This window comes from Phascolarctos cinereus, unplaced genomic scaffold (assembly GCF_003287225.1).
Source record: "Phascolarctos cinereus isolate Bilbo 61053 unplaced genomic scaffold, phaCin_HiC Scaffold_5;HRSCAF=322, whole genome shotgun sequence".
In the NCBI taxonomy this organism is placed as follows: domain Eukaryota; kingdom Metazoa; phylum Chordata; class Mammalia; order Diprotodontia; family Phascolarctidae; genus Phascolarctos; species Phascolarctos cinereus.
This window is the reverse complement of record NW_027555958.1, coordinates 377,090,077-377,112,921: the sequence shown is the minus strand read 5'-3', so window position 1 is coordinate 377,112,921 and position 22,845 is coordinate 377,090,077. Positions and strand designations below refer to the sequence as shown.

General features: G+C 38.0%; 1 protein-coding gene across 2 annotated transcripts in view; it reads right to left on the bottom strand.

The window, feature by feature from the left end:
- LEMD1 (LEM domain containing 1) overlaps positions 1-22,845 on the bottom strand; it is a 40,467-nt gene that overhangs the window by 5,033 nt on the left and 12,589 nt on the right. For both annotated transcript variants that reach the window (XM_021002905.2, XM_021002909.2), the window contains exon 6: positions 1,381-1,464. In XM_021002905.2, the coding sequence (XP_020858564.1) occupies positions 1,381-1,464 (84 nt within the window). The remainder of the gene's footprint in view (positions 1-1,380; positions 1,465-22,845) is intronic.

Sequence of the window (22,845 nt, the reverse complement as noted above, 5' to 3'; positions counted from 1 at the left end):
TATAAAACTGATCCAGATAGGAAGAGAAATATAGGCCACTGAACTTGATTGAAGAGGCCTGGGTTCTTGTGCAAAAGTAGTTAAGTTGTATAAAATATTCTTTCACATGGTACAGAGAAGATCTGTCTATATAAATCCTATATTGGCATGCTGTTGGCACACTACAGGAAGAGTACTAAAATAGTATAGAAACTAGGTCAGAATTTTGTTTTTCTTTATTGTGTATTGTTTTTCAGGGTGCTCTCTCAATCAACAAATATTTATAAGCACTTATTCTGTACTAGGCCTTGTGCCAGGCACTATGGGGCATACAAAGAAATTTAAGACCTGTTCTTTGCCCTCAAAGGAGTTTATAATATAGTTTGGGAAGGTATAGACTTGAAAAAGTAACATAAAATACATAGATCATTACAATACAAGTATTATGACAAAGCAATACATAACTAACAGAGGCCCTCAAGAATATGCCTTTGTTTCCTAAAGTCCAACAGGTCTTTCCATCGGGCCTGTCACTATGCTCTTCTGACATCCAGGTATTGCCATCTGACTTGCCATTATACCCCAAGGATCCCTGAGTTTTTTCATCTGGCCTGTCTCTGCACCCTAAGATTGACTGGGTCTTTCTATTTGCCTGGCAGTTGAACCCTCCTAATATGTATTAGCTCCCCTAGTTAGAATGTGAGCTCCCTGAGAGTAGGGATTGTCTTGTTTTTTTCTGCTTGTATCCCCAGTACTTAACATAGTTTGTAGCCGATAGTAAGCACTTTATAAATGCTTTTCCATTTCACATTCTAACTGCAAGGCCCTGTAGAGGACAGAGATGAATAAAGCAAGGTCCTCAAGGAATATAGTAGAGGAGATAAGACTGATAACTATCATTCAAGGGAGGTATCACTTAGCAGAGTGCCTGACACATAGGAGACTTAATGAAAGCTTGTTGACTGACTAAGTGACTTGAGTTTATATTTCATTCATTTGCTGTTCTTGAGATATTGCTGTGTAAGCATACTTCAATAGTTTCTTATATGTGGATTCTATTTCTTCCACTACATTGTGATTTCCCCAAGAGCATGCTTTAAACAATTCCACGGCATTTAACGAGCAATGTCATTCCTGTGGAACTAGTTCACTGCTCTCCCTTCTCAGGTATAAATCACAATCTACATAAACAGTTCACTTTTATTTTTTTTCTATAGTGATTCCCAAGAGAAGCGATCCACTTGCTTTTTGATATAAATAAAGGATTTTACTTTTGGTGAAGTGTATTGGAAAATCAAAGGACAGTATGTTCCAACCCTGTGCCCCTCACCACTCCATTCAAAGGAGGGAAAATCACTACTCTACAGCAACTCAAGGAATAATATACACACTACAATTTACCTTTTTATGAAGAGGTACAAGATTGTTACTCTCTTCTATTTCATAATTCATTCGTTTTGTTGATTTTTGAACTGAAGACTTCTCCTATCAGGATATAAAAGATGGATATTAATTGGAGATAGAAAGATCCACAAATCCACATATCTGAAAGGAGAAATACAAATTGGGTCATGTCTATGACAGCAAATGGAATATTTCAGAGTTGTACGATGAAATTCAAAATCAGGAACATGTGATTATCAAAATGTTTGTATTACCTTGATAGCCAAAATAGTCATTCAGAAAAATATTTGCATTATGTAACACTCATTACTGAAAATATCAGAGGGAAATACTTCAAAAAAACATTTCACTAATTCCACAGTCTAAAACAATTCCACCTACCCTCCTCCCCACCAATGATGATAACAATAATTATGATAATTTGTTCACTTCCCTAGACATTTTGGGTGCACACGAATATAGTCCATTAAAATACAATGGAGAATAATATTTTGAAAATAAAAATAATAAAATATTTTCTTAAGATAATCATTGCCCATATATATATATATATATATATATATATATATATATATATATATATATATATGTAGGCTATCTACATTAATACTAATATAGAATTTTGTGTGCTTTTGTACATGTGTGTATAACTGTAGAAATTGTCCAGAACTGTGATTTCATAAATGCAGCAAATTCCCAAAGTGGAAACTTCCTCCATTAATTAGGCTGGGCAACCTGGAGTATTAGAGAGTTGCGCAGGATGCTGAAAAGTTAAGTGACTTGCTCATGGTCAGACAACTAGTTGGTCACAGAGAGGAAGCTCTTGAACCCAGACTTCAAAGCTGGTCCTCCATTCACTATGAAACAATGCTTCTCTTACATTACATTGTGCCATATCACATATTAAGAAAGGTAGCATGATACAGCTAGGAAATCTGAGTTCCAATCCCACTTCTGACATGTACTGACTTTGGGCAAGCCACTTGATGTTTCAGATGACTCTCCTAGACACTATGTCACAGAAAAAGTGCCTGGAAGTCCACATGGGTATTTGGGAACGGAAGAATGTAACCGTAGGGCTGATATCAGTTATTAGGTGGTTAAAAGACAAACCTTAGAGTAATTAACCAGTTAGTGGGTGTGTGACAGATTGGAGAGTGAAAAGGTTTGGGGAGTGAATTTTATGTGAGAAGGAAAGTTTTTATCTGTCCATGGTATTTAGCAGTGAGTGGGTTTCAGAGCATATATTACATCTTGAAGACCTGGCTTTGAACTTGGACTAGGTATAAGAAAGATTGTGTCTAAGGGTTGTGCTGTGTCCTGGCTAATAGTGTATTCCATCATCCCCCTCCCATCTCCGCCCCCAGATACTAGGAGGATATGAGCAACGATGAAAAGGCTGAGATTAGATTCAATTTCCTATAAGGTATCTATGTAAACTGTGGGCTTCTGAACTCCCCCTAATTTCTTTTTGGGAAGATTATCCAGGGGAACACAAGGTGACCTAGGGCACTGAGCATTGTGACAGTTTATAATAGAATACAACAGATCATAATGTAACATAACATATAAGCAGACACCAACTTACCCATAGGCAATATTTCCAAAGTTTGTAAGCCAGTTGTTTGGAACTTGGAACGCATTTTCCCCATAGAAACAATGTCATAAAAAAAGAGGAGCTGACCTAATAACAGCAATGACCTCATTGGGAAAACAGGGATCATAATAACTTTAACACTTACTTCAAAGGATTATTGTTAGGACCAAATGAAATAATGTGTGTAAAGTACTATATAAAACTTTAAAGTGCTATATAAATATATCAGTTGTTATTATTTATAAATTACTTTAAGGTCTGCAGGGCACTTTACATATATTAGCTCATTTGATCCTCACAACAAACCCTAAAGGATAGGTAGCGAAAGTATTATCTGTTTTCTCCTTCTAGTCCACAAAAGCATAGTTAACTGAGGATGTACCTGAACTATTGTATTAATTGTATTTATAGAGCCCAATTCCCATTTATAATAATGTTTCCATGCCTCCCAGTTATTTTCTTGCTCCTGTTCTCATCAATACTTTTATTAACGACTCATAGGATGGCTTAGATGGAAGCTTGTAAAACTGCAGGTGATACAAAGCTGGGAAGGAGAGTTAACCTATGGGACAACAGGGCAGGATACAGAAAGATCTTGGTAGACTAGAAAGATGAGTGGAAACTAATCAAACCAAAAATAGTGACAAATGCAAAGACCTCAACTTGGGTTTTAAAAAGTCAACAAGCTAAGGATGAGGAAAGCATGGTCAGAGGGCAATCCCTACGGAGTGGTGCTCTTAGGCTGGTAAGTAAGAGTGCCTGATATGTAGAGGCCATGAAAAGATGTATGTGGGAATGAATTGGAAGTGACATGATACTGTTCTCTGGGCAGACCATGTTTGGAGTATTTTTTTTTTCAGTTCTGGAATACTATTTTCAGAAAGACACCGACAAATTTGAGTGAATCCAAAGGAGGTGACCAGGGGATGGCTTGGGAACTGAAGACCACTGTGCCGTATGAGGAATAGTTGAAGAAACTGGGGATTTTTATCTGACAAAAGGGAAAACTTGATTGAGAAGGGATAACTGCCTTCAAGTACTTCAATTGCATCCAATTCCACAGATCCTTTATGAAGGACCTACTATGTGCAAGACATTTGGGGATGTAAAGATTAAAAAAATAAAACTGGCTAAGGAGCTTATGTAGTCTATATACTAATGAATATAGTACAAGGAAAACTGAGGAAGGACAGACCACTAACAAGTGGAGAGCTTAGGAAAGGTATCCACAAGAAGATGCCTCTGAGCTGAGCCTTGAAGGATTCAGAGGTGGAGATGAGAGGGGAGAGTGTTCCAGATGTGGAAAGGGGGTGTGTGTATGTGTGGTGGGGGGAGCGGTCTGCATGAATTCATGGGGGCAGATAGAGTTTAAATTTTAGACAACAGCTAGCAATACAGTTCATCTGGAATGTAGCTTGTGAAAGCAAATAGTATAGAAATAAGGCAAATAGGAACTGAGAAGCTTGTATTTTACCCTATAGACCAACAATTTCCAAAATTTTAAAAATCTTGTACCTCTACTAGTAAAAAATTTTTAAAGTTGTTCAGTATGCATCCTCAATATGTACTTATTTATTTATAAACTACACATATGTACCACTATACTAGCAAATCATATATATGACAAACATGTAAAATATAAATTTCATATGAATAGTACAAAACCCTCTTTGCTCTCACCAAAATATTAGATGTAATATGATTGAATATGTTTCATTATATTACAAAAATCTTATTTATGTCCCTGGGGGCTAGGGCAGAGTTGTAAATATTGTGTTACTCTTTGTAACCCCATCTGGAGGTTTTTTGTTTGTTTTTTTGTCTAGGCAATGGGGTTAAGTGACTTGCCCAAGGTCACACAGCTAGTAAGTGTTATGTGTCTGAGGCTGGATTTGAACTCAGGTCCTCCTGAATCCAGGGCCAGTGCTCTATCCACTGCGCCACCTAGCTGCCCCATCTGGGGTTTTCTTGACAAAGATACTGGAGTGGTTTGCCATTTCCTTCTCCAGCTCCTGTTGTAGTTGAGGAACTAAGGCAAATAGGGTTAAGTGACTTGCCTAGGGTCACACAGCTAGTAAGTGTCTGAGGGCAGATTTGAACTCAGGAAGATGAGTCTTCCTGACATCGGGCCCAGCACTGTATCCACTGAGATGCCCATTGGTAGTCTAGGGGATGCAATTTTAAGGTTCAGGCTAGACTTCTGATTGCTGTTTCATTAGCGGGAGTAGTAGAGCCTCAAGCTTTACATTCACAGCTTGACCCTTTTATCACCAAATTTCAGCTCCCAAATGAACAAACATAACACTTAGCCAAGAAGCCCATTTATACAAATTGGTAGCCAAATGGAAGTCAGAGAAAGTATACATATGGAAATATATGCCGGACAATACAGAGTGAAGGAGTTATCCCATTGGGTCAAGGTAACTCAGCTTAACAGAGAGAGAGTCACCTAGATCTCATGCAAGAAGTTCCCCTTAATCTCTAGAGTCTGCCAGCTCCTCTTATATCTTTTCCTTCAGCAACCCAAAGTAGGGTTGAAATCTTCCATTGTTTCTCTCAAAGCTGGAAGCCAGAAGTGTCCAAAGTGACTACAAAGACTGAAGAGAGCTGAAGAAGACCCTCTGGAGCATGCAAAGAGGGAATCTCTCTCTCTCTCTCTCTCTCTCTCTCTCTCTCTCTCTCTCTCTCTCTCTCTCTCTCTCTCTCTCTCTCTCTCTCTCTCTCTCTCTCCCCAACTCTACCTCTCATGTAGGTACAGGGCATTGCTTTCCATCAATGAGGACAGTCCCATACCAATGGGCTTTGGGACTGGGGTTACATTCATACACACATATACCTATATATTAATGCATGTATGAATGTATATTATATATGTGTATGTGTGAATGTATGAATATATGCATACACATCCATATCTCATTTTTATAATATATATCTTATATGTACATATGTATTTCATATATCATATCTATCCCATATAAACTGTGTTTCTATTGCCCTGACACATCTCCCTTTAACCCACCAATCCCCACCCTCTAACACACACAGTGTAAGATTCTTTTTTTTTCATGCTTCCAAGCACATCAATTTATTAAACAACATATACCAATTGCATAACAAATTGGGACCAGGCCTCCTCAGCTTAGTGCTTTGTATACATTAAAAGGATACAATTAACATAATATAAACCAGGATACAAAACCAAGTAGTCTAATTTCTTTTTTTGAGTCTTAAATAGATTAAACCTTTATTTCTTTATCTTCATGCTATGATTTTTACTTTTAGTTATACCTAAGGTAAGATAATCAACAATAATAATAATAGTAATAATAATGATAATAACAGGTACATTGTGTTAAGTGTTTTAAAAGTAAACTTTAGCTCTTCATATAATATATTCCTTTTACTAATTCTTTTTTAAATTAATTTATTTTTAGTTTTCAACATTCACTTCCATAAACTTTTGAGTTTCAAATTTTCTCCCCCTCCCTCCCTACTTCCCTCCCCAAGACGGCATGCAATCTGATATAGGATCTACACATACATTCCTATTAACATATTTTCACATTAGTCATGTTATAAAGAAGAATTAGAACCAATAGGAGGAACCACAAGAAAGAAGAAACAAAACAGAAGGGAAAAAGGGCAAATAGTATGCTTCAATCTGCATTAAAACTCCATAGCTCTTTCTCTGGATGTGAATAGCATTTTCTATCATGAGACTTTTGGAGATGTCTTAGATCCTTGCATTGCTGAGAAGAACTAAGTCCACAGTGTAAGATTCTTGAGGGTAGGGACTGTTTTCCTTTTTGTCTCTGCATTTCCCCAGTGCTTAGCACAGTGCATAGCATATAGTATCAGACAACAGACTGAAATCACACATCACTACCAATTAGTAGTTACACCCCCAAATGGTTGGGAATGAGGCACACCATGAAGATATCTCACATATCACGTTTACTCTGGCTGTCAGGCCAGTGTCAGAGACCCTGGTCCTTTTGGCATTCAAGTTCAGTCTTGCGTCTGCAGTTTCCTGTTGCTGGGGATGGGGGGGTGACATATTCTCTTTTGGCTTTTTTGACAAAGTTTTTTTGGTTCCAGGTGAAGGGTCTGAGGCTTGACCCTAGGGCAGCACCAGATTTTTGTCTAAGGTCCTACCCTTTTTGGGTTCAGGTATGTGTTCAACTTGGATTTATGGAGGAAAACTTGGAATCATGGATAGAGATTGCAGAAAAATAGATCATTTCAATGTTAGGAAAATATTTCTTACAGAGCTGTCCAAAAGTGGAGAGGACTACCTTAGGAATTAATGGGTTCTCCATCATATTGGGGATCTTCAAGGACAGATTGTATAATCACATTGTTAGGGTTACTAAAATAAAAGGAAAAAAAATATGGATTCCTCTTCAGGAAGGATTAGGTTAGACTTCTGAGGTCTTGTGCAATTGTGAGATTCTGTTACATGTAAAGCCCATAAATAACATAAATAGCCCATAAATAGCAAATGTGAGCTATGTAAATGTGGAAGAATCTTTTGACTGAGGGCTTTTAAGATTAAAAAAAAATAAGTAAAAAGCTGTCATTGATTTCAAGAGTTTAAAAGTATTCTTGTTTTTTTTTAAAAAACTATTTAAAATACTTCTAATTCATTTAATTGTTTTTAAACTAAACTATCTAAGATATCTTTCCAGTTCTAAAATTCCTTGATCTTTTCTAAAAAGGTGTCTAGGCTCATTAGTTCAGAGGATTGGAGCATAATGCTAATGGGATCAAGATTGCTTGTTAGAGCGGTTGGCTTTATGCAGAGGAAAAACTTCCATGGTGACAGAATTCACCAACTGCCCTGTTGAGCGGTTGTACAGATGTGTGTTAATGGATGAGAAAACATGGAAGGCTCAGTCCATACTTTTATGCCACCTCACACTTTTGTGTTCTTAGAAAATAATACAAAAGTGTATTTAATACTGATAGTGGGTAAGCAACCTTCTCTTTCTCAAGAAGATGTACACTAATAAATAGCATATCAATTTATCAGCATTATATTATAATTAGGATGAATATGAGAATGGGTATTGAGGCTATGCTCTTAAATGGTAGAGAAGGAAATGTGAATTCCTAAAGAAACTAATAATATCTTACAGGTCTAAATATTTATGCTTACATTTCAAATTTGAGACCTAATAAATAATTTATCATTAACTCAAAAATGTAGTAACTTCTCATTCTGATATTTGTATGCCAGATTTTTATTTCACTGACAAGATATTTATCAAGAAATAAATCAATGTAAAATTAATATGATGCAGACAGCTTGAGTAAATTCAACATTTTTCTCAGGAAGAATTTAGAGTTATGTCCCCGTCTAGCGGAGGTCTAGGCAGAGCAGTGTATAAAATACCTGGCCTGGAATCGGGAAGACTTAGGTTTAAATTCAGCCTCAGATACTTCCTAGGTGCATGACCCCTGGACAAGTCATTTCACCTCTATTTGCCTCTGTCTCCTCAACTGTAAAAAGGGGATAATGGCATCTTCCTTGCAGGGTTGTTGTGAGGATCAAATGAGATAATATTTGTAGAAAGTGCTTAGCACAGTGCTTGGCACAGTCTTTTATCTTTTGGTTCGTGAGTAAATTGGATTTAAGTGAGGCAGAGTTGCAGGAAGTCATTGCCCTCACTCTCCTCCAAAATCATCACAGCCCAGTGGCAGGACAGAATCAAGACAATGGGCTCGAGATGCAGTGGATGACCCTGTCATCTTCGATGTCTAACCAAGCTCTAAGCATTCCACAGCGCCTTCTTTAGTTGCCTTCGTGGCCGTTGGAACAGGTTGTTCTCATCTGCCCATTCCACCAGGGGAAGTCTTCACATGTTTAGGGTAGATTCCCCCCCACCCCCAACTCACCAACAGGTTTGAGACTCCTCAGTTACCCTCAGCCTGGTTTAGCCTGTCTACCAAAATGGTTCACTGGGGTGTGGCTGCTGTACATGCTATAGCTTCTTGGAACCACAGGTGAGAGTTAGGTGGAACAGGTGGACATCCGAGGTGGAAAGCAGCCCTGAAAGGGGCTCGGCAGCCTTAGTGTGTCCAGGAAAGATGAGTACCTTTGGCACATAGGAGGCACTGTATAAATATTTACTATTCACTTGCCCTTTTCATTCACCTAGTAAAAATGACATCTAACACCCATTAGCACATGACAAAAGTAAGAAAACAGGGTTTTCCTAAGTATTATCAGAATATGTAATTTACTCTTCTTTGACACAAATGGAATGAAAAGCTACCATTGGGAATTAGAGTGTTTTTTTAATTAAGTAAAATATTTTAAGCTGTTTTATATTATCTCCTAAAACTACTGAAATCACAGACTTAATTGCAATGATGACAACGTATATTCCCTTGATGACTTAGTTCATTTGATTTTTCACAGTTATGCCAGTAGCCAAAGTACTCTATGGTGTGTCCCACCCTCAGGAAAAAGATGCAAGTCAGTGAAATGCCTCAGACGTGTAGCACACATCTGAGTCTGAGGGCACTTTTCTGCTCCAAACCCACATGACCATCTCAGATTATCATGTCAAATGCTCCCAACTTTTCACTCACGACTCAGTGTTGCTGTATTAATTGATTAATCAATCATCAATAAGCATTAAGTAACAACTTTGTGCCAGGTACTGTGTTGGGCACTAGGGTTACAACGAAATAATCCCTACTCTCAAGGAGCTTACATTTTAATGAGACAGACAACAAGTACATATGTAAGTATAGACAGCATAAATATAAAGTGAGTGAAAAGAAATACATTCACAAAGTAGAGGGAGAGGACACCAGCAGTTGGGAGGATCAGGAAAGGCTCCATATAGAAGATGGTGTTTTAGATACACCTTAAAGGAAGAGGGAGACTCTGAGGCAAAGGGAAGGAATGGTTTAATGACAGAGAGGAAGAGGGAGAGGAACAGGGAGAGGAACATCCCATCAGACTGAAAAGAAGTCCAGTTTGTAGAGGGCTTTAAAAGCTAAACAGAGGAGTTTATATTTTATCCTAGAGGAAAGAAAAGCTAGCAGAGTGGTTCTGCAATGGTGTTGTCTAATTTTCTGTCATTAGTGATTTTCCCCAATAAAATTATTAAGCTAAACATCACCAAGCTTGAGGGAATTCCTGCTCTAGGAGCTGAATATCAAATATCTAATTGCTGGCTGTATTTCTCTTGCCTGCCTCCCCCCCCCAATCAGGCTCTTCCTCTTCCTGTGTTCTTTATGAGACTCGGTGGACAGGGCCTTTCCAAATGCCCTTGGTGGGAGTAATTCCCCAGCATGGCATGTGGCCATCCTTCATTCCTCAGGTCTGAACTTCCAGGTTGTGTTTCTTTCTAGAAGATGAGTCAAAACCACTTCTACCTCTTACAATGTTCACCTATACATGCACCATGATGGTTGTTCATACTGTTTGTTTGTTTTGTTTTGTTTTTTTAGAAACTCCACTGGCATAAGGGCTTGATATACATATGGAAAACTAGGTAAATCCTCCATGTCTTGGAGTCTTAACTTCTTAATCTAGTTGTCTAATTTCTTGGTGGGCTTGAATATTGGCAAATGCATGGACAATCTTATCAGAGTTGGTTTGATTACAACTGTATGTGGAGGTCTCCTTGTTATTTCCTTCAATCTTGTTCTATAAGGACAACTTTATAGGCAATACGCAGAAGTGGAAGCTATCCATTTTCTGTAAACCTTTCTGTAATTGAGCTGTGAATTTCAGACCCCATACAGAAATTATCTGAGCCAGAAACCTGCCTCCTTTAAAAAGCATCAAGGTGTCTGTGGAATGGATAGCAGTTTCTGGAAGAGGAAAAAGTAGAAACAAAAATCCTCAGTTTATATGTCTCCAATATCAATAAAATGTAACTTTGAGCTCTATCATTACTACATTGACGTGCTAACCAGATTAAAGAAGATAAAGAGTCATAAGTACACAAATGTTTAAGCATCTCTATTATAGCAGAGAAATGGAAACTGATGGGGGTATCTATACACTGCAGAATAACTGAACAAATTATGAGACATTATTGTGCTATAAGATAAAATGATGAGAGGTGCAGTTTGAGAAATCTGGGAAAATTTATATGGAACTGATACAGAATAAAGTAAGCAGAACCAGGAGAATAATTCATATAATAACAATAACATTATAAGAGAAAACAACTTTGAAAGATTTAAGAACTCTGATAAATGACCAACCACAATTCTAGAGGGCCAATGATTAAGCAAGTTGCCTGACAAAGAGGTGATGGCTCAAGATGGAGAATAAGATAGGCATTTTCAGATATGACTAATGTGGGAATTTGTTAAGCTTGACTATGCATACTTGTTATTAGGCCCTGTTTTTTTCCCCATAGGGGTAAAAGGAAGTGGTAGAAAGGAGAGGTGGCATAGAGCTACCAAAAAAAAGAGGTCACCAAAGCATTTTTTTTAAATGTACAGAGAAGATAGACCAGAAGGAATCACAGACAAGGATGTTGAAAGTTACATGTTGAACTTATTATATGCTTCAAAAGAAAAGCAAGCTATTTTCCCAGGAGACCTTCACAGTTTTCCTGTATAATCCTCTTTTTATATTCTGCTACATATAGGAAATGCTAATTTTATTTGGTGTAAAGTTCAGGAAAAAATTAGGTTGGAGAGGAGCCATACACAGAAAATAATCCTCTTAGGGCAGATGTGAGACAGCCTGGGTTGACAGTGGACAAGGGCCTACCTTATGTGGACAGTATGTTTTTGGCGACGGGCATGTGTAATATGAGCAGAAAGAAATGGGACAGCAACAAAGCCCATCATGCACGGACACTCTAAGATTTTGGCCTCTGAAGTGTAAAAGATCCTTACAGTCCATTATGACTGTAACTGTACTCCCTTGAAGTGATACTTTCAGGTCTCCATAAAGTAGTCTTAATTGCCAATTAAATTTTTATTTATCTATTGGCATCACTTGATAAGAGTAGCCATCCATTAGTTCATCTCAGATGAAGAGGTGACTCTTCTCTTTTTAAGGCAAACCCTTCCAAATAGACTTGATCTTATTTCGCTCCTGTCTCTTCTAACAGATCGCCCCAACAATCACCCCCTTCCTCCAAATCTTCAATTTCTCTTTATCTACTGATTCTTTCTCTGTTACATTTCATAGCCAAAGTCCTAGAAAAAGTCTACCATATGCACAAAAATATTTATAGCAGCAATTTTCTGTTGTAGGAAAAAGCTAGAAACAAAGTGGGTGCCTATCAATCAGCAAATGACTAAACAAATTGCAGTATGTAAATGTAAGGGAATATTACTGCTCTTTAAGAATCACTAATGAAGGCCTCAGACAAAATTGGGAAGACTTGAATAAACTGATACAGAGTGAAATGAATTGAACCAGTGGAACAAGTTGGAGGATGATACAATTATGTAAAGGAAAACAACTTGGAAAGATTTCAGAACTCCAATCGATGCAATGGCCAATCATGACTTTAGAAGACTTATGATGAAGCATGTCTCCTGCCTCTTTGCAGAGAGGTTATGGATTAATCAGAAAGATATACATAACAGGATGTTGCCATGAACAAGGTGCTCCAGAATCTGCCAGCAATGAAACTTTGTAAGTAGGATTCCTGGGAATGTCTGGTGAAGGTTTCTAGGACCGTTTTCATAGACTTCTAGGAGAGAGGCTGGAAAAAGAAGGAATGAGGAGGTAGCATTCAGAATTCAAGATTCTACATCTTTGTGCCATGTGAGGAGATGCTATGTACCCGCAGGTATTCTGCATCCCTACTTCTTCCCTGCAAAGGCCATGATGAGCTACTGCTGAGGCCAATAACAGTATTTCTTTCTATTGATGAGGATGATGATTGATGAGCTAATTCAAACATCCTTTTCTCTCGCCTCTGAGGAGGGGGAAAGACTCTACCCTACTAATGAAGCAAATCCTCTAGGTCTTGTTCTCTCTCCTTCCCATAAGGGGGTTAGAAGTCCAGGTGGTTGAAGGCGAGAAAATAAGTCCACTATGTGTCAGGCATTGTGCTAAGTACTTTACAAATATTATCTTATTTAATCCTCACAACAACTCTGGGAGGTAGGTGCTGTTATTATCCCCATTTTACAGTTGGGGAAATTGAGGAAACAGAGGTTAATTGACTTGCCCCGGGTCACAAAACTTATATCTGAGGTTAGATTTGAACTCAGTTCTTCCTGATTCCAGGCCCAGTGCTCTATCCACGGCACCCCCTAGCTGCAGGAAAAAAAGAAAAGCCACTTTGTGTTCCTCTTGCGATTAAGAAGCATCTGTTGCTGGTCTCTGTTATACGCAACAAAAGGTACCCTTCTGTCTTTTTGCTCTTTTCCCTGATGACTGTACTGTCTATTCCCTCCATATAAAATGACTAGTGGCCATTCATCTTTGCTGTGACATTGATGCTTGCATTACTGATATAGGACTGGGGAAACTGGTTGGTCTGAGAAAAACAGGAGATACATCTACTTATTTGTATGAGGCACAGGGAGACAAGGAAGTAATGATTTCTACCCTGAGAATCACAAACCTTTCATGTAACCCTGAGTATCCCTTAGCCAGTTTGAGGCTGATTTATAGGAGAGGGAGAGAAAGAGAGAGAGAGAGAGAGAAGAGAGAGAGAGAGAGAGAGAGAGGGAGAGGGAGAGGGAGAGGGAGAGGGAGAGGGAGAGGGAGAGGGAGAGGGAGAGGGAGAGGGAGAGGGAGAGGGAGAGGGAGAGGGAGAGGGAGAGGAGAGGGAGAGAGAGAGGGAGAGAGAGAGAGAGAGAGAGAGAGAGAGAGAGAGAGAGAGAGAGAGAGAGAGAGAGAGAGAGAGAGATGAATAACTTGAATTGAATCAAAACCTTCCCCAGCCAGGGGTGGGGAACCTGCAGCCTCGAGGCCATGTGTGGCCCTCTTGGTCCTCCAGTGCGGCCCTCTGACTGAATCCAAACTTCACAGAACAAATCTCCTTAATAAAAGGCCTCACCTGAGGACCTATAAGGCCACATGTGGCCTCGAGGCTGCATGTTCCCCACCCCTACACCAAGCAGAAAATCATTCTCTTGGGGCAGAAGTGAGGCAGTCTGGGCTGAATGTGGACAAGGGGCTGCCTTATGGAGGCAGTGTGACTTTCATTTTGGATCCCTCTGTCACTATACATATTATGGCTTCCTTATACCTACTCCCCCTTTAATTAGCTTACTGGTGAGTGAGGATATTTACAGATGAGGACTATCCTCAGCTCTCACATGCATCACTGATATCTACAATTCATATACATTTTCAGACATGACAAATGTGTTGATTTGTTGGTTTGATACTTGTTACAAGGGGGTGAGTTAGGAGATAAAGTGATGTGTTGGGATAGAAATGTAAGAGAGAGACACACAGAGACAGAGACTGAGAGAGAGAACCAATAAAACATTAACAAACACAGAAAAAAATTAAGCTCAGAAAGGAACAAAACCAGGGCAATTTTATTACTTCCTTGTTAAATTTCATATACACTTAAAAACAAGCTGTATGCAAGAAAAGTTCAAAGATTCATATACCATCTATTTTTCTCCTGTTTTGTTTCGGGTTTTTTTGTTTGTTTGTTTTTGCAGAGGCAATTGGGGCTAAGTGACTTGCCCAGAGTCACACAGCTAGTAAGTGTTATGTGTCTGAAGCCACATTTGAACTCAGGTCCTTCTGACTCCAGGGCCAGTACACTGTGCCACCTAGCTGCCCCTTTTCTTCTGTTTTTGTACACTAAAATGTTTGTTGATGATTAAATTCATAATAGGAAAAAATTTTAAGCTATCTACTTATTTTCACTTTCTCCCCTCTCACTCCATCCCAAACCCTTGAAATCTGACTCTGACCACCTAATTCACTTGAAACTGCCCTCTCTAGAGTTTCCAATTCTCTCCTAATTGCTGAATCTGATTGCCTTTTCTCAACCCTCATCTTTATAGATCTCCCGACAGCATGTGACACTGCTGGCCACTCTCTGTCCTGCTGCAAAATCTCCTCTCTCTGGGACTTTGTGACATTGCTCTATTGATTCTTCTTCCCCATCTGCTCCATCTCAGTTTCTTTTGCTGGATCACCATCTTCTACCACACCTCTGTCGGTGTACCCAAAGGGTCTGTTCCGGTCCCTCTTTCTATACACTTTTTTCTTGGTGACTTCACCAGCTTCTATGGGCTTCATTATTATCGCTACATAAGTGACTTTAAATCTCTGCCTTCAGTCCTAATCTCTTTTTTGAGCTCAGGTCTGGCATGACCAGGTCCTACTGGATATTTCAAATTGGATGTTTTAGGGACATCGAAAACTCAATGTGTCCAAAACAGAACTCAGTATCTTTCCCTTTAAACCCTCTTCTCATCCAGAGCTCCTTATTTCTGCCAAAAGCACTACCATCCGTCTAGCACTCTAGGTCGTTCAGTCATCCCTATCTAATCATTCACAGGATGGGAGGAGTTTAGTTTAGCAACAAAGCTAACCGCTTCTTCTTAGATGGCTCTCATGTGGGTGAAGCTACTCTTTCCCAGATCCTCTATTAGGTGTCATGGGCATGACTTGCCCCTCTGGGGCAGATGGGACCCCTAGGAGGAGAGTGGCCCAAGGCCAACTGCCTCTGAGGAGCTCAGGGAAAACTTCTTACCATGCCTCTTTTCTCCTATTGACAAGTTTTAGTACAACAGTCCCCAGGAAAACTCAGAACAATTCAAATTTACATGATTTAATCTTAATTCCAAGATTATCAGGAACTATAATAATGCTCATCAATAAAAATCTTTCTGATTCTCCTTAGTGCCCATCAGAGAAGAAACTGGCAATTTAGACAAAAGAGTCTCTCCTTCTGCATAGCGGACTCTTACCTTCTCCGCATAGCCCCTGAATAAATGAAATACACACAGACTACTGATGCTTTAGTTTATCCAGTTTTATCTCAATACCAGTGAATAACAAATATAAATGATAAACTGTAAAAAAAACCCCAAACAAACAAAGAAAAGAGCTGGAGTGGGTATTTGCCCTCCCTAGAAGAGAAAAGAGGTGGTGAAGGGGAGAGGAGAAGCATTACCATTACTATCTTCTTAGCAAATAAAAATAGCTAGTCTTTCCCATTGGCTCTGCATAGTTAGTCCTCTAAGCTAGTCATGTCCTACCCCATTGCTCAATTCTTCCCCTTGCAGGATTTTCAGTTACTGTCCCCCTCCTTCAGCACGAGAGAAGGTTGTCTTTTTCCAGAGCTCCCAACGATCCTTGAATCAGAATATATTGGTGACTGACAATTCATCCTGTAGGCTTCCATTCTGGCTTCTTTAAAGGTAGGAGACTACACTTACTCCTCCCTCTCTCTCTCACCTCACATATCCCATTAGCTGCCAAGTCTTACTGCTTCTATCTCTACAATGCCGCTTGCATTAACCTCCATCTCTTTAGGTAGTCCTTAGTGTAGGCCTAGTTCAGTTGATTACCACTTGCTTGGCCTATTGAAATAGCTTAACTGATACAATTCAAGACTCTCTCCTCTCCAATTCATCTTTTTACAACAAGCACAAAAGGGATTTTCTTAAAGCACTCAACTGCTTCTACTCAATCAACTCCCTTTACTTCTGGGATCAAATACAAACTTCAATGTTTGGCACTGAAAACCCTTCACAGCCTGACGCTAACTTATCTTTCCAGTCTTATTCTATATTATTCCCTTTCACGCACTTGCTGTTCCTCACATAGGACTCTCCATCTCCCACCTGCACACCTCTTGGAATCTCTGGTTTCTCTTTTACAGACCATAACAAAATAAAAATAATAATCAGTTTAAGGAAGACAAACAAAGCACACAGACCCAAATGGAGACTTAACAATGAGATTCTAAATAATAAGGAGGTCAAAGGACAGATTATAGAAATAATCAATAATGGTGTGAAAAAAATAATGATGATGAAACATACCAAAATTTCTAGGATGCAGCCAAAACAATCTTTGGGGGGGAATGATATCCCTACAAACATACATTAACAAAACAAAAAAGAAGATTAATGAACTGAATATGTATTTTAAAAGTAGAAAGTTAAATATAACTAAAATAAACATAAGAGAAGATATTAAAAATTAGAAGAGAAACAAACTAGAAAATAAAATGATTACTATAACTAAAATCTGGTTCTTTGAAAAGACTAATAAAATTGATAAACTTTTAGCCCATCAGGTTAAAGAGAAGTCAGAAAATCAAATCAGCAAAATAACAAATGACCAAAGTGAAATCACCACAAAATCAGAACAAAAAGAATTAGCAGAATTTCCATTGTACAGCTAGATGCTATCAAAAGTGAGAATACAAAAGAAACAGAGGAATGCTTTAAACAATATAAAATGTCCAAACTTACAGAAAACCAAATGGAGATTCTAAATAATCCAGTCTCAGAAAAAAAGAAGCAAAACTAGCTGTAAAGAAAATTTTTTAAAAGTACTTCTTGGACCTGATGATTTCACAGGAGCATTCTATCAGACTTTGAAAGAACAATTATTACCAGTACTACACAAATTATTCTACACTACCAAATTCCCTTTATGAGATAAATATAATCCTAATACCTAAACAAGGGAAGAATAAAGCACTCAAAAGAGAATTGTAGACTAATATCATTGATAAATATTGGGGAATGGCTAAACAAATTGTAGTGCATGAATATAATGGAATATTACTGCACTGAAAGAAATGACAGCATGAAGAACACACAGACGCATGGAACCATCTACATGAACTGGTGTAGAGGGAAGTAAGCAGAACCAAGAAAACAACTTATACAATGGCTACAACAATGTAAATGGAAAGAACTACAAAAAAAAAAGTGAATGTTGAGAAATTACAGAGAACAAGAATGGCTTCAAAGAGGTATGGGGTATCCCTGCTTCAGCCCTTTGAAGAGGTGAAAAGTCAATGAGTATGGCAGGTTGCACATATTTTTCCAATGTACTGACCAGTTATACCAACTGTTCCCCTCTTCTCTTTCATTTTTTTCCTTAAGAAATTTTATTTATTGTATGAGATGAACTGTCGAAGGAAAAGATACTGGGGGAAATTATGGCGACATAAAAATAACCAAAACTGGTTTCCTTCAAAGCTCAGCACTAGCCCTACCGCCTGTCTGGCATTTTTCTCACACCCTTCTCTGCTAGGGCCTTCTCTCACAAATTACTTTGTATTTATGACATGTGTATGTTCTCTCCTGATAAGATTTAAGTGTCTTGAGGGCAGAGACGACTTCATTTTTGTCTTGTATTCCTAGTGGCTCAGGATGAAAAGCCTAGAATACAGTAGGCGTTAATAAACATTGGCTGACTGATTAATCAGTAAGCAATTTCAGGTTTAAGTCCCCCCTTCCTCTCCTGACATTATTTCAATTCGGAAGTTGTTTCAGGTGTATCTGACTCTTTGTTACCCTTTTGAGGTTTTCTTGGGCAAAGATACTGGAATAGTTTGAAATTTCCTTCTCCAGCTCATTTTATAGATGAGGAAACTGAGGCAAACAGTGACTTGCCCAGGGTCACACAGCTAGTAACTGTGTCTGAGGCCATACTTGAACTCAGGAAGATGAGTCTCAAGTCCAGTGCTCTATCCACTGTGCCCCCTAGCTGCCCCTTAACAGGATGGTTAGTGAACAACTAAAAATGGAACTAGTGTTCACAAAACCAGCAAGGCTTCATCAAGAAGGGGTCATGCCTGACCAACTTCATTTTCTTTTTTGACAATGCTACATTGGTTAAAGGGAGGGAAATGGTTTACTCAGATGTCAGCCAATCAGTTGACAAAGTCTCTCGTGACATCTTGTGTACTAGATATGTGGCCTAAACAATACACATGGGTGGATTTAGAAATGGTTGAAAAACATCAAAGAGTAGTAATTACTGGCTTGAGATCAACTTGAAAGGAGGTCTCTAGTAGAGAGGCCCGGAGATCTATATTCTTTTGCATTTTTATCAATGATTTGAATGTTAGAAAAGATGACGTGCTTATGAAGTTTTCAGATTACACAAAATGTGGGTGGGATAGTTAATGCTGAATGTGAGATCAAGGATACAAACAATTCCAACAGACAAGACTGTTGGACTAAATATAAAAATAATGACATTTAGTAGTGTAGCTTCTGCATATGTCTTCCTTTTTTTCTTTTCTTTTTTTGCAAGGCAATAGGGGTTAAATGACTTGCCCAGGATCACACAGCTAGTGAGTGTCATGTGTCTGAGGTCAAATTTGAACTCAGGTCCTCCTGACTCCAAGGCTGGAGCTCTATCTACTGTGCCACCTAGCTGCCCCTTTGCTTGCTTCTGCATAGCCTTTTCATCTTTGGGAAGACTGAAGGGACCAAATTTTTCTATAGAGGGAAAGAGGCAGAATAGAATTTGTGAGACATATTAACAGAACTGATATACCTTGTACTTCCTCTCTATGATAAAGGAAAATGTACTGCCCTGAGTCCCTACTGAAGTAAGCAGCTGTTACATAGGATCGAGATAAATGGGTGCTCTAACTTACAGCTCAGGGTTGGCTTCCTCTCTTCCTCTGCTGCCTTTAGGACTTCCATATTTTCATCTGGGAGATGGAAGTGGCAATGAGATAAATGGCCAGATCTTAGCACTGTAGGAAACACTGATATCCTAGAGCCAAGATGTAGTCACCTGTGGAGATGCTTGTCCTGGAAATATATGAGTGTATGAGTTGAGTTTTGTTTTGTTGTGTTTTAAGCCAAAAGATATTCTTTTCCTAGTTATTTTTTATTTTTAATGAAAAAATAAATTTTCTTTATACTGTAATTCTTCATGTTTCATCATGACTTTTTTTTTCTAGTATTGAGCAATAATTAAAAATTTTTTTTGTTCTCTGGGATTGTACTCTCTCATGATTTACTCAGTTTTCATTGGATGCCAAATACATCGTACATGTGAATGCTATTGACTATTAATGAATCATGCCCGTTACATAAAGGGGTATTGTCTGCTTATAATCTACACTATTTAAAATTATGTACTATTAATAATATTGTTGCCTATTTGTATGTAGCACTGATTTCACTGACACTGCTTACTTTTTCGTGTGCTAATTGTTGGTTATGGCCTCTATGTTGCTCCATAGCAGCATCGTATGTTATTGGTTGCATTAGCATATTTCTTTACTGATTTGTTATGGTATGGCACTTCACATTGGGTTGTTTTCTTTAGTACTATTGATTTACTGGATACAATTTTAACTAATATTTGAACAAAACTGAGGCCAAAATTTTTTTTAAGTGATATGAAACAATAGTTATAAAAAACACAGAGGCAATTATAGGAGTAGATCCTGAATGTAAAAAAAAAAAGAAGAAAGAAAACAAGGACATTATAAAAATATTGAAAAGACCTAATAAGATTTGGGGAGATATGTGGTGATTAACATAAATTTCAGTCTATTTTGTAATTTTTTGTGGTATAACAGATATAGATGATGAATCAAAAATTCCTGATTCAGTGATTATAGGGAAATTGATCACTATTTCTCCCTCTAAAGGGAAGCAGAATTAAAAAGTGAAAGCTCTAATACAGAGAAAGCTTACCAGTTTATAAATCAGTGACAAACTTAATTAAGTCAGGAAAAGATGTTTTACCTACAGATAATATTGAGTGTAGACCTCTCACTTTATAGGAAAGTCACAGGCCCAAGTCAGAAATATTCTCAGGAAAGGCAGAGTTTACCTCTGAATCAGTCAAGTGACTAATTACTATGGTGTTAAGAACCTAGAACAAAATGAATGATTTGATTTTTTAAAAATGAAGAGTCTACTGTTGCATATGTATAATCTCAAGATAACAGATCCTAAAATCATATGCAGACTATTGGTCATTAGTATCATCACAGAATCCAGCAGTCCATAGGTATCACCTGTGATGGTAGTACAGAAAAAGAAGAGTAAAATATGAATATGTGTAGAGTAGGCTAACAGAATTTTAACAAGAGAACCAAGGTGGATCACCATTCTAAGACTGGAAGATGTCCTGGATTGTCTGCTATGAAGCCAGTAGTTTTCATTATTAGATTTGCACAGTAGATATTACTAGATCTCTAAGGCAGAGGAAGATAGAGGACAGTTTTCATCTACTCAGTTTTTACCAGTTTTAGTGTAATCCGTCAACCATGTTGGTGACATGACTTTTTTTAATGGTTTATGGAGAAATTAATTGTATGGACATGTTGGTATGTCTAGATGACCTCACTGTCTTTGGAAAGATACTAGAAGAATATGGGGAAAGATAGATAAACATTTTAGATCACCTGGAGTTTGCTGGTTTGAAGTTGGCAGTCAAGAAGTACCAGCTTTACAGAATTCCAGTCAAGTATTTGGGTCATATAGTATCTCATCAAGGAGTGAGCTCTGACTCAGAGAAGACAGGATGATTCTCAACTGCTCATGTCCAAAGAACCTTAGAGACTTAATAGTTTTTCTAGGATTTTTGAGCCATTATTGCAAATTTGGAAAGAACTATGCTGCTATTCTTCATCTTATGAATGATCTCATTTGTGAATACAAGACTAAAGAGAATTAGAAACAGAAGGGAATTGAAGATCAGTTTGTCCTGAACTCTCTAAAACCATACGGAGACCACTGAATTGAAAAACATGAGCATGAAGAGGCAGCTAGACGGCACAGTGAATAGAGTACCGGCCCTAGAGTCAGGAGGATCCAGGTTCAAATCTGGCCTCAGACACTTACTAGCTGTGTGACCCTGGGCAAGTTACTTACTCCCAATTGCCTCCAAAAAGAAAAATGTGAGCATGATACATATTATATATTAGTCCCTCTCCTCCAACTCTAAAGACAACTAGTAATTATGACGGGATTTTACTTACCAGATACTTTACTTACCAATACCAATGAAATCACAGATTTAGTTGGAAAAAAAAAAACTTATTTCCTATGACACCACTTGTGCAGGTTTCAAAGTATAGATCTGTATTGGTAGAAAAAAGTATTCACCAGGAGTTCTTTACACTGCTGAAATCACAGGTGTGGTTCAAACAAAACAAACACTTTCCACATAAGATTATTATAATCCATTTTAATGTCATTTCTGTTGTCCATCTATTTTTTTTTGTCAATTAGTTGTTTAGTTCAGGATTGAATTGTTTCCATTGCATTCCATATCCTTGTTATTATTCTTTCTTGATTTTTTCCTCATTTTGATCTTTACTTCAACAAAGAGATACACAGAGAGCTGATTCAGGAATAACTCTCACATCAATAATAAGTCTCTCTGCTTTTAAAATGAAATCTATTTAACTTCTTTTTGGTAATTTTATTTGATGTTCCCATGTCTTGTGCCTACCATTCTTTAGAGAAATATTCATGAGATTTCTGTGTAGCCTACAAGTTTTTGTCTTTTCATTCTTCTTCCTGAGCCATGATTTCCTATATATTTTTTGGCATCTTCCCCCTGTAAGTCACCAAGTATCAGAGTGTGTATTGATTGACTCTGTAAGATCTTAATGAATTTGTCACAGAATTTCTCTTATTTAGTCTCAATAACTGACACTGTGCATAAACTGTATTTATTTTTATGGGGTTTTTTGCATTATAGTTATCAGTGATACTGTGATAACCAAATATCCTATGAATTAACGTTTCCCATTGCTTTTGGGTATATAATAAAATTAACTCCACCAACTCTTTTCTTTCCAAGGAGCACCTGTGAGCCATCATTCCATTTGGTTGCAACTTTCTTTTTCCTTCTGCTTTCATTTATAGTGAGAATGTCAACACTGGCACCTCCTTTAGCCACATGCCTATCTATACTGGTCATTGGATAAATT